This window comes from Coccomyxa subellipsoidea (genome assembly GCF_000258705.1).
Source record: "Coccomyxa subellipsoidea C-169, whole genome shotgun sequence".
NCBI lineage: Eukaryota > Viridiplantae > Chlorophyta > Trebouxiophyceae > Coccomyxaceae > Coccomyxa > Coccomyxa subellipsoidea.
The window spans coordinates 138,261-151,978 of NW_005178027.1; the positions used below are offsets into that span (position 1 = coordinate 138,261).

Consider the following 13,718-nt stretch of genomic DNA (forward strand, 5'->3'; position numbering starts at 1 on the left):
ATTAGTCAGTACTGTTTCCAATGGTGAGACCAGGAAAAATGATGATGCCCTTAAAATACTTGATCCTCTTTTCAAATGGACTAGAACTAAAAGAGTGCCAGTTTGTATGGTCTCGGATCGTCCAAAGATGCCACAGTGTGATCCTTAAACTGCACCTGTAAACTTGAACGGAGCAGCATCCCTTACGTAATCAGGGCTGTCACCTTGCTGTAGGTGGCCAGGTAGGGCAGCTCTGCCGAGGACCAGATGATCTTTTCGTCCTGCCAGCTGGCGCTGATGTCAGCGCTGAACTCTGCTGACAGCGCCTGCACCTCCTCCAGCGGGTGAGTCAGGATGCTGCACCGCATTCCCTCCTGCCCCTGGAGCCAGCCATGAAAGTTGTTGTTTTTGTCTTTGCCCACTTTAATGTATCAACAATAGGAGATTAGCCATGCAAGACAGCAGGGCACCGCAAGGACCGGACGATAGAGAAGACAAATATGATGAGCTCGGCTTTGCTAAGGATGAGCTGGAGAGGGTCATGGAACAGATAGAGGCCCATCCGCCTATTTGCGTCGGTCATCCTGGTGGAGCCCTAGGGCACTTTGACATATTCTGCCCAACACACTCCAGTGTGACTACAAGATACAGCATTGTGGCAACTCTGGCATTGGTGGGATGTGATGTCAGGGCCCCAGACAGTCTGCCTGCCACTGACATTGCAAGTCCCACACAGGCAAGCAGAGATGCTTGCTCAGTGCACAAGCATCTGACCACCCTACAACCTGCACTCTCAACAAGCTGATGCCCACCGAGGGAGCAGCAGAAACAGGCAGGCCTCTTCAGGACGCAGGAGGGCCAGGAACTTCCTTGAAGATGACACTCACGTTCAAAAGAAGGCCTTGTGGGATGGGGTGCAGGGAAGTGACCGCGGCTGGTACAGGCACAGTCTGCAGCTGGCCGCTCAGAGTGTAGGTGGTGAGCAGTGACTGCTGCAGCATGCACAGCGTGGAGCCTGCCCCATTGTCCTGGAACTTTGCCCATGTCACCTTCGAGAGGCAAGAGCGCATCAGGTTTACTCTCATTTAAATCGCAAGTTCTCTTGTATCGTTCTCGGGGTTACCAGCCTAGACTGCATGCTGATGCAGCATGGGACTCCTTTGTAGAGCAGATACTGCGTTGACGTTCCCACTCCTGTGAAATGGATTGTGTGAAGGCCGATGCATGCTCTGCTGGACTCTTCATGAGAGAATACCGTCAAGGGTGCGTCATGGCTGTCGCTTGTTCATCCGGCCTAGCAAATAATGGGAGACTGACCTGCAGCACAGTGGAGTCCAGTGTAAAGCAGCGCCGCACAACTCTGGCCGCACTCCACACCACCCTGCAGCACCACATGCCTTTGCATTTACATGCCTTTGCATTTCGTTAACCTTATTGAGTGCCAGGAATGTCACGAAATATAAATGAGTGGGGGTTACTGGGCGCATGTACTGTTGCAAAGACACAATCCTGTATGAGCTCCTTGTGTAGATCATATTTCAGATCATTCTGGGAGGATAGCTCTCTGCTAAAGTAGCCATCTCCTCACCTGTTCCCATGCCAGCAGATCTCCTCGTCAAAGGCATTCCCCCCGAGAACGGATGATCTGCCTCCGAAGATCAAAGCAGTGCTTGAAGCTTGGCCGCTCTGAAACACACGTGGCACAAAATTCACTGAGTCCAGGAGTTTCCCGGTCAGATTGTTTGATGGAAAGTCCAGATTGCCTCTGGCGTGGAGGGGACTGAGCTGCTCTTCAGACGAATGCCAGGAATGAATATTACCTCAAGATTCTGCTTGCTGGCCTGAATGAGGTGTTTCTCGCCGTAAACAGAGTGGCCACCAAGGTTGATGGCTGCTTTGCAAGTCAACAGGTTGTTGATGAGTTCCATGAAATGCAGCAACTGGGTCCTCAACGCAATTTATGCCATGTCAATACCAAGTGTTATTTCTTAAGATAATTTTCTGGGCTGATCGCGCTGCACTTTTGTTGATCGGCATGGACATGACACCAACTGGATCCACAAAAATCATGGTCTCGATGCTGCACGAGGGCGCATTATGCAACGATGGTCAATAGACAAATAATTTCAACTACTATCGGTCTTGTCAGAAGGCACCAACGCCTTGAGTTCTTGCCAAGATGGACATTTGATGTGTCATACGCTCTTTCCTTTGGGCAGGGCATAAACTGATGTGGTGCAAGCACAAATTTTCATGCCCAAAAATCACCATCTTAGAGGTGGCCAGTCACGTCTTTGCTATGTGTCATTGTTGATTTCAGAGAAAGAACAAAGCAACGAATGGCCGTACACTTAAGATCACAGCAAGCATGGCACTTCACTGGACGTGCGGTGGGCCGGGCTCAAGCTTTCTTCTGCCAAGCACGACTGGGAAAGCAAGCATCGCTTATAGAGTACAGAAGAATATTGCTAGCATGACCACATGCAGCATCCGTATCACATCAGTAAGGTACAAACGGTGACACCCAATCACATGATTCCCCAAATTGGCACAGTCCAACATTACCACAGGTAGGGCTGCAACACAAAAGGTAGTTCTGAAAGCTCTATGGGAAGCGCCTGAACCATGTCAGGCAGCCCTGCACTGGCAGATACACTGCATGGGTAAGCAAGTCTTTCAGAGAAAGAATGCTAGCTGTGCACTACTCGTCTTGTCCCTTACAGTGTACTTCTTGACTAAACCAATGACTCCTCCACTTGAGGCATCAGAGCCTCAGCCATTGAGTGAGGACGCCTTGTCCAGTTGTCACCTCCAGCAGGAGAATTGTGAGCACTGCCAACACTGCAAGAAGACACACAACACAAAGGTCAGCCATCGCTGCATGCTACCCCAAACGCACACTAATGTGAGCCGACATCTTTAATAAAAGTCCCCGTCCATGCTGTCCTAAAAGGTGCGCCAAAGCGCAGTCCAAAGCAAACGGCACGCACACAAGACAGGTGAATTGTCCTCCTGAATGAGGATGCATCATGAAGTTGCTGCAAGAAGCTTGCAACTTTGGCTGGCCAACCTCCTCATAGAACATCCGCTGCGTCATCCTTCACTGGCCGGAACAGCGCACATGTTCAATAAGGATACTACTTGGGATGACTTTATATGGTAAACACAGTTGTGAATGTGCTAGCCATCCCCCCCTCAGTACGCTAACACTCGCACTGTCTTGCATCCATGCCCTCTTTCCTACTTTGTTCAGCTCAGTGAGAGGGAAGGCGCACTTGCGATGCGGCCGTTCCAGGTCTCGGCGCTCTTGGTCCAGCCCCACTGCCACATGCGCACAGGTGCCGGCAGCACGCGCCGCTCGCGGTCATACGTCTGCAAGATCTCCTCCACACGCCCTGCAAGAAATTTGTGCCACATCAGTCACGCATTATCAATGGTTGCTCTTCGATGCAACTCAGGCTTCACCTGCCGAGAGAGGGGAAAGTGGGTCTGCACATGAATTGTGGGTGACAGCTGCCAAACAGCCTGAACGGCAGGCACAAGGACGCCGTTGCCTGTCACTGCTCCTGCTCTAGAGCACAGCCAGCCAGGACCTCCAACTGAACACTCCTGAACTGGAGGCCTTCTCAAGCCGTCGGTTCTCTGGACGTGTTGACCGGAGTACAGTAACCCTCATCACACGAGTTGAAAACCGCCTTTGCTGGTGAACCAACTGATTCCCAGCCGTTTTCACAAACCCAAGCCCCATGTCTCGGGCATATTCAGCGTTCAGGCGGCCCAGAGTGACAGCACAGCATGCGAGTGGCCGCTCACCGGGAATGGGCCCCAGGTTCATGCTGTCGTTGAGGGAGGGGATGTAGCCGGGCCGCGGCGCAGCGCTGGGAAGCTTCTCAAGCACCATGGCCGCCAGGTCATCGATGAATGTTGGATTCGTGTTCAGCGCCGGAACGCGACCCCACGCCTACAACGAAATTTGAAAAACTGTTCAAAAGTTGTTTGCGTCAGGGTTTGGTCCTTGAGATTCGATGATGTGAAGCAACACTAGGCTGTAAACTCTTATAGGCCCCGCAGACGCGGCTGCAGGCGCCCTGTGTGTATGCCCTATGGCCTCTGGCTTTCGGTGCGCCGACCTGTATTGATAATAATAATAAGAATAACAATAACAGTACAGTAATTCGTCTGCTCCACGAGAAGCAGGCACCGCTGCAGACCCCGCCCTCATGCAGCAGCAACTGGTGCAGCTCTGGGTCACTCTTAGCTGGTTTTTAGGAACAGCGGGCTATGGTCATGCTTGCAACAGGGGCTAGGAGGCTAGACAGCTCCGGCCCCTGCCACACAACAGCATAAGCCCCCGCTCCTAGCGAGCTCCTCATAAGGTCCAAAGACGCACCGAAAATCGTTGCACGATGCAATCTGCGCCTTCTAAATGGTCTGTCATGCCACAGAAGGGCGCACCAATGCAGTAACTACCTCAGTCCCTCAATCTGTCCTATGCTGGCCATGCAGCTCCAGATTGCAAGCCATCTGGTAGTGTTATGGCAGTGTTGATGCACACATGAAAGGACCCAGCAGGGAAAAAACTAGCGCCATTACAAAGACTAGGAGCAACTGATGCCCAGCTGTCTGTGGTTATCATTTATTACTTTTGGGGACTCAGCCGATACATTAGAATACTATTGCATTTTGGACACCTGTTGAGAGCTACCTGAGGCTCACTGGCCTTGTGGGCAGTCTTCCACTGCCCATCTTCGTATCACAAATTCCCAATGTGTCTGCATTCTGTCATTTTTATTGATTGATTGATTGATTGACATGTCAAATGACTCCTCACCTGGACGCCAGACTCAAGGGCGAGTTCTCTGTACTCCATGTCAATCTCCTCCAGAGTCTCTATGTGCTCCGAGACAAAGGAGATGGGCACTGCCAGCAGCTGCTTCACCCCTGACGCCCCCAGCTCCCGGATCTTTGCATCTGTGTACGGCTGTAACCATTCCACCTACACAGCACCGGCACACTCTCTTCCACCTGCAATTTGGTTATATTGTTATATAATGATTACATTTTAGGCACCTTTTGGGAGCCATCTGAGGCTCACCCGAGGTCTTAGAGTGACATAATACCTGCATTGTGTGGATGCTGCAGCAACGAGCCAGCAAGCCACATTGTATTCCGCACCAAGCAGGAACCATGGGGTGTCTTGGGCTAGGAGCGGCCCCACATGGCTCCATTTCTTATCACGGAATACAAGAGAGGCCCTGGGCCCTTCAATATGTGTCTCTGCCATCCCAATGCACAGTGCCACAGCCATCCGCATGCCAAATGAGCTACCAAGCAAAGAGACTCCTGCTTGATCTTTGCAGCTGATTGCTCAAGCATGCAGAGGACGGTGCAAATCAGGGCTTTGCATCAAGCACAAGCCGCATATCTCTACACATCATAGAAGTGCTACGAGTGCCGCACCGGGCCGACGCGGGACTGGTAGGCTAGCGAGTATGAGTTAGTCACCCCCCGCTGCTGCAGCCGGTCCATGATCATGCCCACACACTGCTCCATCTCGTCCCTGTAAGGATCCCCGTCCTGTCGCAATGCAATGCATACCAACATGTCACCACCTGCCCTCAAAACACCTCATACTCCAATGCAGCTGTGGCCCAGCCCCACGCTTCTCTGAGCCAGAAGAGTACGTCTTCGTTCCCAGAGCCACGCCTTCCCTCCCAGCATGCTGCACCCCTCTTGCTGTACCCCAGAAATCACCTGCAATCTGGCTTGTTAAGAGGCCTGCATATCAAGCTATTTTCTGCCGCCGTTTGCTGTCAGAGGCATATGTCCTCATTCAAGTAAGCACTAAGAAAGAGCAGGGGTTGCAGATGCATTTGCACCTGTTCCACGTATGACACAGGGACGCCGTGCGCGCTGAAGAAGATCTCTGTCTTCTCGGGTGAGTCAAACTTCTGCAGCTCCTTCTCTATCAGCTCCGCCATCGCCCTCAGATATCCCTCCCTGAAGTACCTGCAGATAATATCAAGAGCCCAATTAAGCACATCCCGCCGTTTATTCATCTGCACTGATGTCAGGCAAGACAAGCTTCCACTTACTGGTACATGACTCATGAACCTTCAAACGAGTGCGCTACAGGCTGTGCAATGGAGCTCATCGAGACACGCCCCCAAGAGAATCGCAACTGGAACCCGAGATACACAGATGCAGCTGCAAACTACTGAAGGCGTGTCACAATGAGCTGGCAAGCTTGCATGCCCAAGAAGCTCAACTCATGCACTTCAACCCAGGCTTCAGCTCCCCCACAGCGGCCACAATTGGGACTGAGAGCGTGACAACAGCACAGTGGCATGTGTAGACCTCGCTGGTAGCTTCCCAGGATGTCCTGGACGAAGAGAGAAAATCATGTGAGGGAGGTCAGGGGCTCGCCATGAGGCGATGACGGAGTGTTTGAGGCCGGAGAGGGCGGGGTCGCTCTCAAACATCTTCTCCAGCAGGCGCAGACTGGAGCCGGAGGTGGAGATGGAGAACTGGGGGTACAGCGGGATGACGATCAGGTGAGTCATGCCGTCCGCCTTGATCTGCGACCGCACAGCAGAGCACCCTCAGCTGCACGATGCCTTTAAAGAGATGCATTGGTCCTGGCAGTGACTCCTGAGGCAACGTTACACAGCAAAATAATAGAGGGGGCACTGATAGACCAGCCAGGCACTTGCATCCCCAAAATCCATGCAGGACTCGTCAGCCCTTTAAATTTCCACACTCCTGCTGTTCCAGCATACAGTGAAAGAACAGTCGAGGTGCTTGAACCTGAAAGAGCTGACAAGACATGCATTTTTTCACCAATGCAATCGCCATTATGAAAGTCTCCCAGTAAGGCCAGGCATCTGAGGGAGAGAGGGAACCCCACCTGATCCATGGCATCCTCGATGAAGGGCGACCAGTAGCGCATGCCAACGTACACCTTCGCATCCAGGCCTTCTGTTTTGAGCGCAGCCGCCAGCGCGTCGGCCTGCTGCTCTGTGATGCGCCGCAGTGGCGAGCCGCCGCCGATGCGCTTGTAGCCCTCCGAGCTCTTGGGCGCGCGCAGGCTGCTGATCAACTTCGCCAGCGGCCGCTGCAGGAAGCGCGCTGCGCGCACAGGAGAGCAGTATTCAGTTATATTAGATAACAAGGCCAATGACCTAGGTAATGATGGTGTGCTCCAGTCAACATGGCAACCAATATGTCCTTCTTCTCTGCTACAATCCACTGAGGAAAGGAAAAGGCTCCTCATTGAGGAGAGCTCAATACGTCAGCTTAAGGACAGCCCCATTGTGATGCAACCTAGCCCACATCATTGGCAATAGTGGCTATCATTAAAACAGCTCTCCTTGACAGCTGAACGACTACCGCCATATGCCGAAGCATGGTTCCATGTTGCAAAGCAACAAATGATGCCCCTGCCCCTGCGCGGGCTGCACCAGCATTCATGACAGGCACATGAGAGGATGACAGCAGCTCGCACCATAGGGAGGCAGGCGAATGATGCTGTCGTCTGCGAAGAGGTTGTACAGAAAGGGCTCCACATCATCCAAAGTCTCCGGTCCTCCCAGATTCAGCAGCAGGACCCCCACTTTCTCTTCTGGCGGCAGCCGCACGGCAGCTGTGCTGCCACCGGCGTCATCGGCGTCGCTCCCCCGTGTGTCGCTCGCTTCCCTGGAGGGAGATGCCACGCTGAGAGCCTGCGGCGGAGGAGGGAACCCCGCCCTGCGCCTGCGCCCGCGCCCGGCCGGCTGTGTCGGTTGTGCGCTCGCGGAGCAGCAACACCGCTCTGGCTGCGCCCGCCTGTGTGCCTGGGGATGCGGCCTGCGCAGAAAGGAGGAACGTCTCATCAGCTGGATTGTCAGCGGCTGTGCCGCAGAGAAAAGACTTCATCACATGCATTTGACGTGTCTCTTTGAGATCCTGCACCTTGACTAGGGTGCAAGGTTGGCAGAATCATCATCAACACCTCCATACAACACCAGCATCAATGAATACCACAAGCACAGCAACACAGAAGTGGGCCTGAACTGGTGCAAAAGGGCAAGTGGAAGGTGTAGCCCAGAAAAAGAGATGCATTCTAATAAAATTTAAAGCCCCTCAAGCGGGAGGGATGTCCAACATTGCCATCAATGCGGGGATATTTGATGATAGCTGTCTGTACCAGCTTTCCGTACCATCCCTCAACAGCGTCCATTCTGATAGGTGTGCACAATGACAGGGAGCACTTGAAATGCCCGTGGATTCGCATTGAAAACAGATATAGTCGAAGAGAAGCCAAGAAGTAAAAACATATATCGCCTTTCTCATGTTGCACAGGAATGGCAGTGCTGAGCCACTTACAAGGAGCAAAGCTTCGGTGGCGCCTGCGATGTGTGAATGTTGGGACTGCATGATGGCTGACAGAACGCGCTGCTAGGCAGCTGACAGTTCATGCTCCCCAGCCGTACTTCTCCTCCCTTTTCACTGGCCAAAAGCAATCTTCCTGCCCTCTTTCTCACAAAGGCCCGACACCGTGAAGCGTGCAAAGGTCCTCAAATAGTGTACTTTTGAAGGCGAGTCAGATTCAAGCTCTGATTGCAGCAGCCTAGCGTGATCGCTTGTCACATTTGAGAAGTCAGTGAGACCCTCGTGTGGCCCTCTGCGCACTTGGCCGATGACGTGGCGTTGCCTGCGCGTGGTGGACGCATGCACATGCACCTAAACTTTCCTATAATTTGCAGCAAGAGGCAAACTTCTCCCTAATATAAGAGTGTAATCAAAGGAGCAAAGATCTGCCACAGTGCATATTACTGGGAAGACCCAGCTGCCAGAGTCACTGACCATACGGTATGGGACCGGTCTTTGCTCGTGAGGAATGCAGGTTGTAATGTGATCGTAGTGCAGTATCTATTTTTAAAGCACGCCATGTTGGCATGGATCGTTCATACCAGGCTGAAAATGCCCGTTCTCGTCCGCTCCCGGAAGCAAAGCTGCCTTGGGCGTCACCAGTAGTGGGTTGGGTGACCACCTGCGAACCCGACGTGATGATCTGTCATTTTGCGCATTTTCCTCTTGCTCGGGCGTCTACTTACCTTCTGTTCCTTCTCCACTATCTGCGAGCATGCCTAGGTGATTGAAGACATAGGTGAGATACAAACAGCGAGGTCCCCGGTTCAAGACTCTTGCGGAACTATACATTTTTGGTCTGCTTTTGCCAAACAGTATTTGCACAAGCGTGGACAGGATTCTAACCAAACACCTCAACAAGAGTCCTTGAGCAGATATTCTGGGTGTCTAGATCTTCAAGAGCACGTGATTCACTTTCCCATGCAGCACTAATAGTATGCGGCACGGATCCGGAGGGAAGGCCTCCATGGCTGAACTCCGAACTGCATCACTGCGAGTCGCATGTACGGCAAATCGTTCACCTCTGATATATTTTCCCATTTGCTCGTGGTGTCTCAATTCTCCGAGTGCATCTGACTCGTGTGAGCAGACATTGGATGCTCTTTACAAGGCTTCACAACCCAATGATCTTCCAGAAATGCGAGGCCATCAGGCTAGTCTAGTGTAGCAAATTGCAACTCAGAGAGGCGTTCCATGCCACTTCCATACATGAGACTTCTCACACTTTTCATACCGAGGTTGGGAAAAGCAGTGGGCGCACTGCGTTATTAAACGCAGATACAGCCTACAAATGATCTTGAAAGCAACCCTCGGATTTGGAAGCAACCTGACTGATAGACCATATTCCAATCAGAAGAAGGGTCAAAAGGAGTCATCACCTCTTCGCAGCAATGTCTGCCCAGTTTGTGAAGCTAACAAGGTTCCCAAAGCACAGGTGCTGCAAAAGCAACAGCATTATAAGTTGTTCAATATAGCACAGCCGCCGTTACCCATATGCCAAATTGCGGATTTTGACGCATCATCAGAGCCAGCTGCATGCCTCTGCGCACAGATCCAGCTTGCAAAAAGCAGTACTGGAATAATTTTTGCTCGTGCACTCGACACTGAATATATCACCATTGCCTGTGTTCGTGCATTATCATGTACTACTTTATCTGCAATATTGCCTGCTGCCCTCACCATGATGGCGGTGACCGGCCATTCAAATCATGCTTGTCAAGCCTCGTGAGTGCAGCCAACCTTACCCCAGCACTCCACACAAAACCAATGCCTTTTGCAGCGGCTCTTATCTTTACTGGGGTGCACTCAAGTGCACAGTTTGCATGGCAAGCTCGCTCCCAGCACAGACACCACGATTGGCCCGCACTCGGCAGCATGCACAGCGTGCGGCGTGCACAGCGCGCAGCGCTCAGTACTTGTTGATGCCGAAGATGCGGACCTTGTGCATGGCTGGGAATTTGGCGATGACCAGCACAAGCAGCACTATGAGGTTGAGGCCGAGCGGCTGCCGCCGGTAGTCTGTGCCGTGGGTCGCGAGCAAAAAGAGCGCCACCGGGACCAGGGTGAGAAATTTGCGCGTGTTGGTGTTCTGCACCCCGTCGTCCAGCTGCTCCCAGAAGGTCAGGCTGTCATACTTGCCCTGCAGGGAGAAGCAGCAAACTTTCAGCAAGATGTCAAGAAAAGACTGTCGGACAGGGTGCGTGACATTGAAAACCCCACAAGATGGCCCTAGCTTGAGAAGGCTGGTGCGTGCGGCAAGCTGCAGCTATGGCTGCACCAGAGCAAGGCATGCTAGCCAAGATGATTGATGGAGGCTGCGCCCACAGGTGGGGAAGGCTATTCACTAGCGCGGCGGCAGCATCTTGCACCTGACTGGTCCAAAAGCTTGTGACATGAGCTGTCTGAGCCAGCTTGACTACACTGACACAAGCCACTGTGTTCATCTTTGGGCACAGTTCCCTTGACATCAAGCTGCGCACCTGGTCCATCTGCACTGGGGAGCCCTTGTTCCAGTGGAGGAGGTAGTAGGTGATGACCCCATGCAGCAGGTGCACGTAGGTCCAGGCCAGGCCCGAGTCCATGAATAGCGAGAGGATCAGCCACCCCAGGCATATCAGCGCCACGATGAAGGTCCAGGCCTCGGGCGCACTCAGCCACTCCACGTTCTTGTTTGTGGTGACTGGCTGGGAGGCTCTGCGAGTGGGGGACAGGGTCCTGCGATTTGGTGAGAAGCCATCCTGTGCAATTGGTGACGACGCCATAATCGCACCCTGCTTCGAGGGCAGGCGGCCTGTGTGGCAGGCATTCACATGTCACGGCAGGCTTGGAGGAATTGGTGAAGGTGCCAGCCTGCTCAGCGGGCAGATTGGTGCCACATCACAGATGCAGAAGCTCGTAGTCTTCAAGCAAGCATCCAGAAACTGTAGTATCTAGGAGCTAGTAAATCAATACCTTGAATAAAGGTGAACGCAATTGTAAATGATCGCTCGAGGAGGAGTTCTCGTACCTAACTCCCTCTTAAGTTCCCCGAAGCTCTGGGTTGGGAAAGCCAAGACTTCTGTCACTTTCTATCCTAGGGACTTCGGTGTGCGATTAATAGTACTCCTGCATAGCAGATTAGTGAGAATCTTTCAAAGGATGCTGCAGCGAAGGAGACGACTATACATGGACACCTGTACAGGATTGAGAATATTATTGTACATACAGTCTGCATGAATTCGCCTACGACTCGCGATCATGAAAATATATAGATCTATAATTTTCCAGCGACTCACAAACACTGCTTATTGCGCACCTACCCACCAGAAACACTTGATCGTCAATCTTCCTGAAGACTCTGTGACTTCACTTGGAGTTCTGGGCCTCGTGCGCACATCTCCCGCACGATCTTCTACGAGTGGTGCATTATCAGGTAGCAACACTATAACAATAGGGTCTCAGAGGACACTTGGAAAGAACGAATCACGTTCACGACAGTGGTCACAAAATCTTTTGTCAGCCCAAGTAGCTCAGCTCTCCAAGTGCAGAAGCGCAGCCTTCTTAAAACGTAGACACTTCAACAATGGACGCACAAGGAGGTTTGCCCGTCTTGCAGTTACCTTAATTTTCCAATGGGGGAAGCTGCATCTACTCAGCTTCTATGTGATTACTAACCTTGGCTACATGCCATTTCAAAAGATCTGTATGAATGTTGCTGTTAACATACCAGCTTTTGCAATGTAGCCTTGATAGATGCAGGTGAACCTTCACGGGTCAGTGACTGTGAGAATTTGCATTGATGCCGTGATCAAGATCAAGATCTCTGGAAATTCTTCTGAGCGCTCAGCGGAGTCAGCGAGACGGCTGATCAGTCATGAAACTGTCATGGCATGTCCCGCTAAATAACCAGGGAGACGCGTATGACCTGACAACCCGGCCCACCATGAAAATAATGATAAACATGCCATGCAGTGCTTACTCAGCATGCTTACTCAGCATGAAATACTCAGCACGCAATGTTGAGATTGAAAATCAATAGCTGCCAGACACCATCATGACTGGTCACTGACAGAAAATTATCTGGCAAAAATCTGGCAGTAAAACAGTAAATGATCTGCACTGTGCTATCATAGTGTGCTATCACATGATGTGCTGCATACGCTGCATGCATAGTCAGTATAGTACGCACGGTAGCAAACATGCACACTGTTGATGAACAAGTTTTTAGCCATGCCAAAAATCAATGATTACATCGAGTCAATTGGAGAATATTCCTGGATCAAACACACGAATTCCTATATTTTTCGTGCAATCAGGGCTTCAGAGCCGCAAATCTCTTTTTATTTCTGATTCCTGAATTTCCCAAAGCATCATTAACAAAGTTCAATCAATCAGAGGTACCGGTAATCTGCAGCTTGACCACTGATCATGTCATGTTTCTGACTCATAACCTCAGTGCCCAATCCATCTTGGACCACAAAAATTCAATGAATTATTCGTGCTAACGCAGACAAAGTACCTTCCCTATCATTGTTGCTGTTTCATACTCGGAATTCCTTCACTTCGCAGTAAAATCCCCGGCGATGTTTCACCTGCCGACCTCAATTCTAACCGACCAGCAATGGATTGCCAAGCTGACCAATTGCAAATGACTGCCCCACACTACCCGTAAACAAAGAAAAGAGGAACTTTTTCATTAAAACTACGTACACTGGATGCCACACGCACAATCCATGGCTAGCATGGAATGTAGGCCTGTTCTACAATTTGCCCTAGCCTCATCACCAAACTCATGTCTTTCCCCTGAGCTAGCTAGCTAGCGCTGAAGCTGGCCATCCTCTGATCATCAAGAACAACTCTTCGCCAAGACAGGCTGTGACGGCCGGGTCAGCAGCAAAGAAGCAACTGGCAACGGAAAGCTACAATGTACAGGGACCGAAGCCTTGGCAGCTGCGATTCGCCTGATCGCGCCTAGCCAGGCAATGCTGACAAGCCCAGCAGGGATGGGTACCGGGTCTATGATCGAACTAGCACAACAAAGAAGAGATTGACTCCCGCAGATACACTGCACAATTGCTGACACTGAGGCAACCATCACAGGATTGGTTGCGCCCTGATTCTCAAAAGATTACTCCTTCCTGACCTGCTCATCTGAGCTCTGACCTATCTCGACCAATAGCACCGCAGCATGTGCAGTGGAAAATGATGAGCATACAGCCCACAAGAATGTCTGGTTAACCCTGACTTGCCAACCCTTCACAGACGCCCTTCCTCAATTGTGGACGACATACGTCCCATGGTACAAGAATCTGCAGCAGCGCCTTTTTAGGACTTGATGTAAGAAAATTGAC

General features: G+C 51.6%; 3 protein-coding genes across 3 annotated transcripts; all 3 read right to left on the reverse strand.

The window, feature by feature from the left end:
• Positions 1 to 2,743: 2,743 nt before the first annotated feature.
• Positions 2,744 to 8,197, reverse strand: COCSUDRAFT_37848 (ferrochelatase-domain-containing protein; the record flags this gene model as incomplete). Its single annotated transcript, XM_005644557.1, has 10 exons — positions 2,744 to 2,820; positions 3,255 to 3,374; positions 3,793 to 3,940; positions 4,811 to 4,975; positions 5,440 to 5,556; positions 5,859 to 5,988; positions 6,406 to 6,557; positions 6,887 to 7,107; positions 7,484 to 7,626; positions 8,178 to 8,197. The coding sequence occupies 10 exons, from the start codon at positions 8,195 to 8,197 to the stop codon at positions 2,744 to 2,746; spliced, it is 1,293 nt and encodes a 430-aa protein (XP_005644614.1).
• A 1,282-nt stretch (positions 8,198 to 9,479) lies between these two features.
• On the reverse strand, positions 9,480 to 12,252 carry COCSUDRAFT_54383 (ORMDL-domain-containing protein). Its single transcript, XM_005644558.1, has 5 exons — positions 11,988 to 12,252; positions 11,684 to 11,779; positions 11,396 to 11,493; positions 10,869 to 11,179; positions 9,480 to 10,528 (listed from the first exon to the last, which is right to left on the reverse strand). Exons 4-5 carry the CDS (start codon positions 11,148 to 11,150, stop codon positions 10,298 to 10,300), a joined length of 513 nt encoding a protein of 170 aa, XP_005644615.1. The 5' UTR covers positions 11,151 to 11,179; positions 11,396 to 11,493; positions 11,684 to 11,779; positions 11,988 to 12,252; the 3' UTR covers positions 9,480 to 10,297.
• A 961-nt stretch (positions 12,253 to 13,213) lies between these two features.
• On the reverse strand, positions 13,214 to 13,462 carry COCSUDRAFT_34031 (hypothetical protein; the record flags this gene model as incomplete). Its single annotated transcript, XM_005644559.1, has 1 exon — positions 13,214 to 13,462. The coding sequence occupies one exon, from the start codon at positions 13,460 to 13,462 to the stop codon at positions 13,214 to 13,216; it is 249 nt and encodes an 82-aa protein (XP_005644616.1).
• Positions 13,463 to 13,718: the final 256 nt, after the last annotated feature.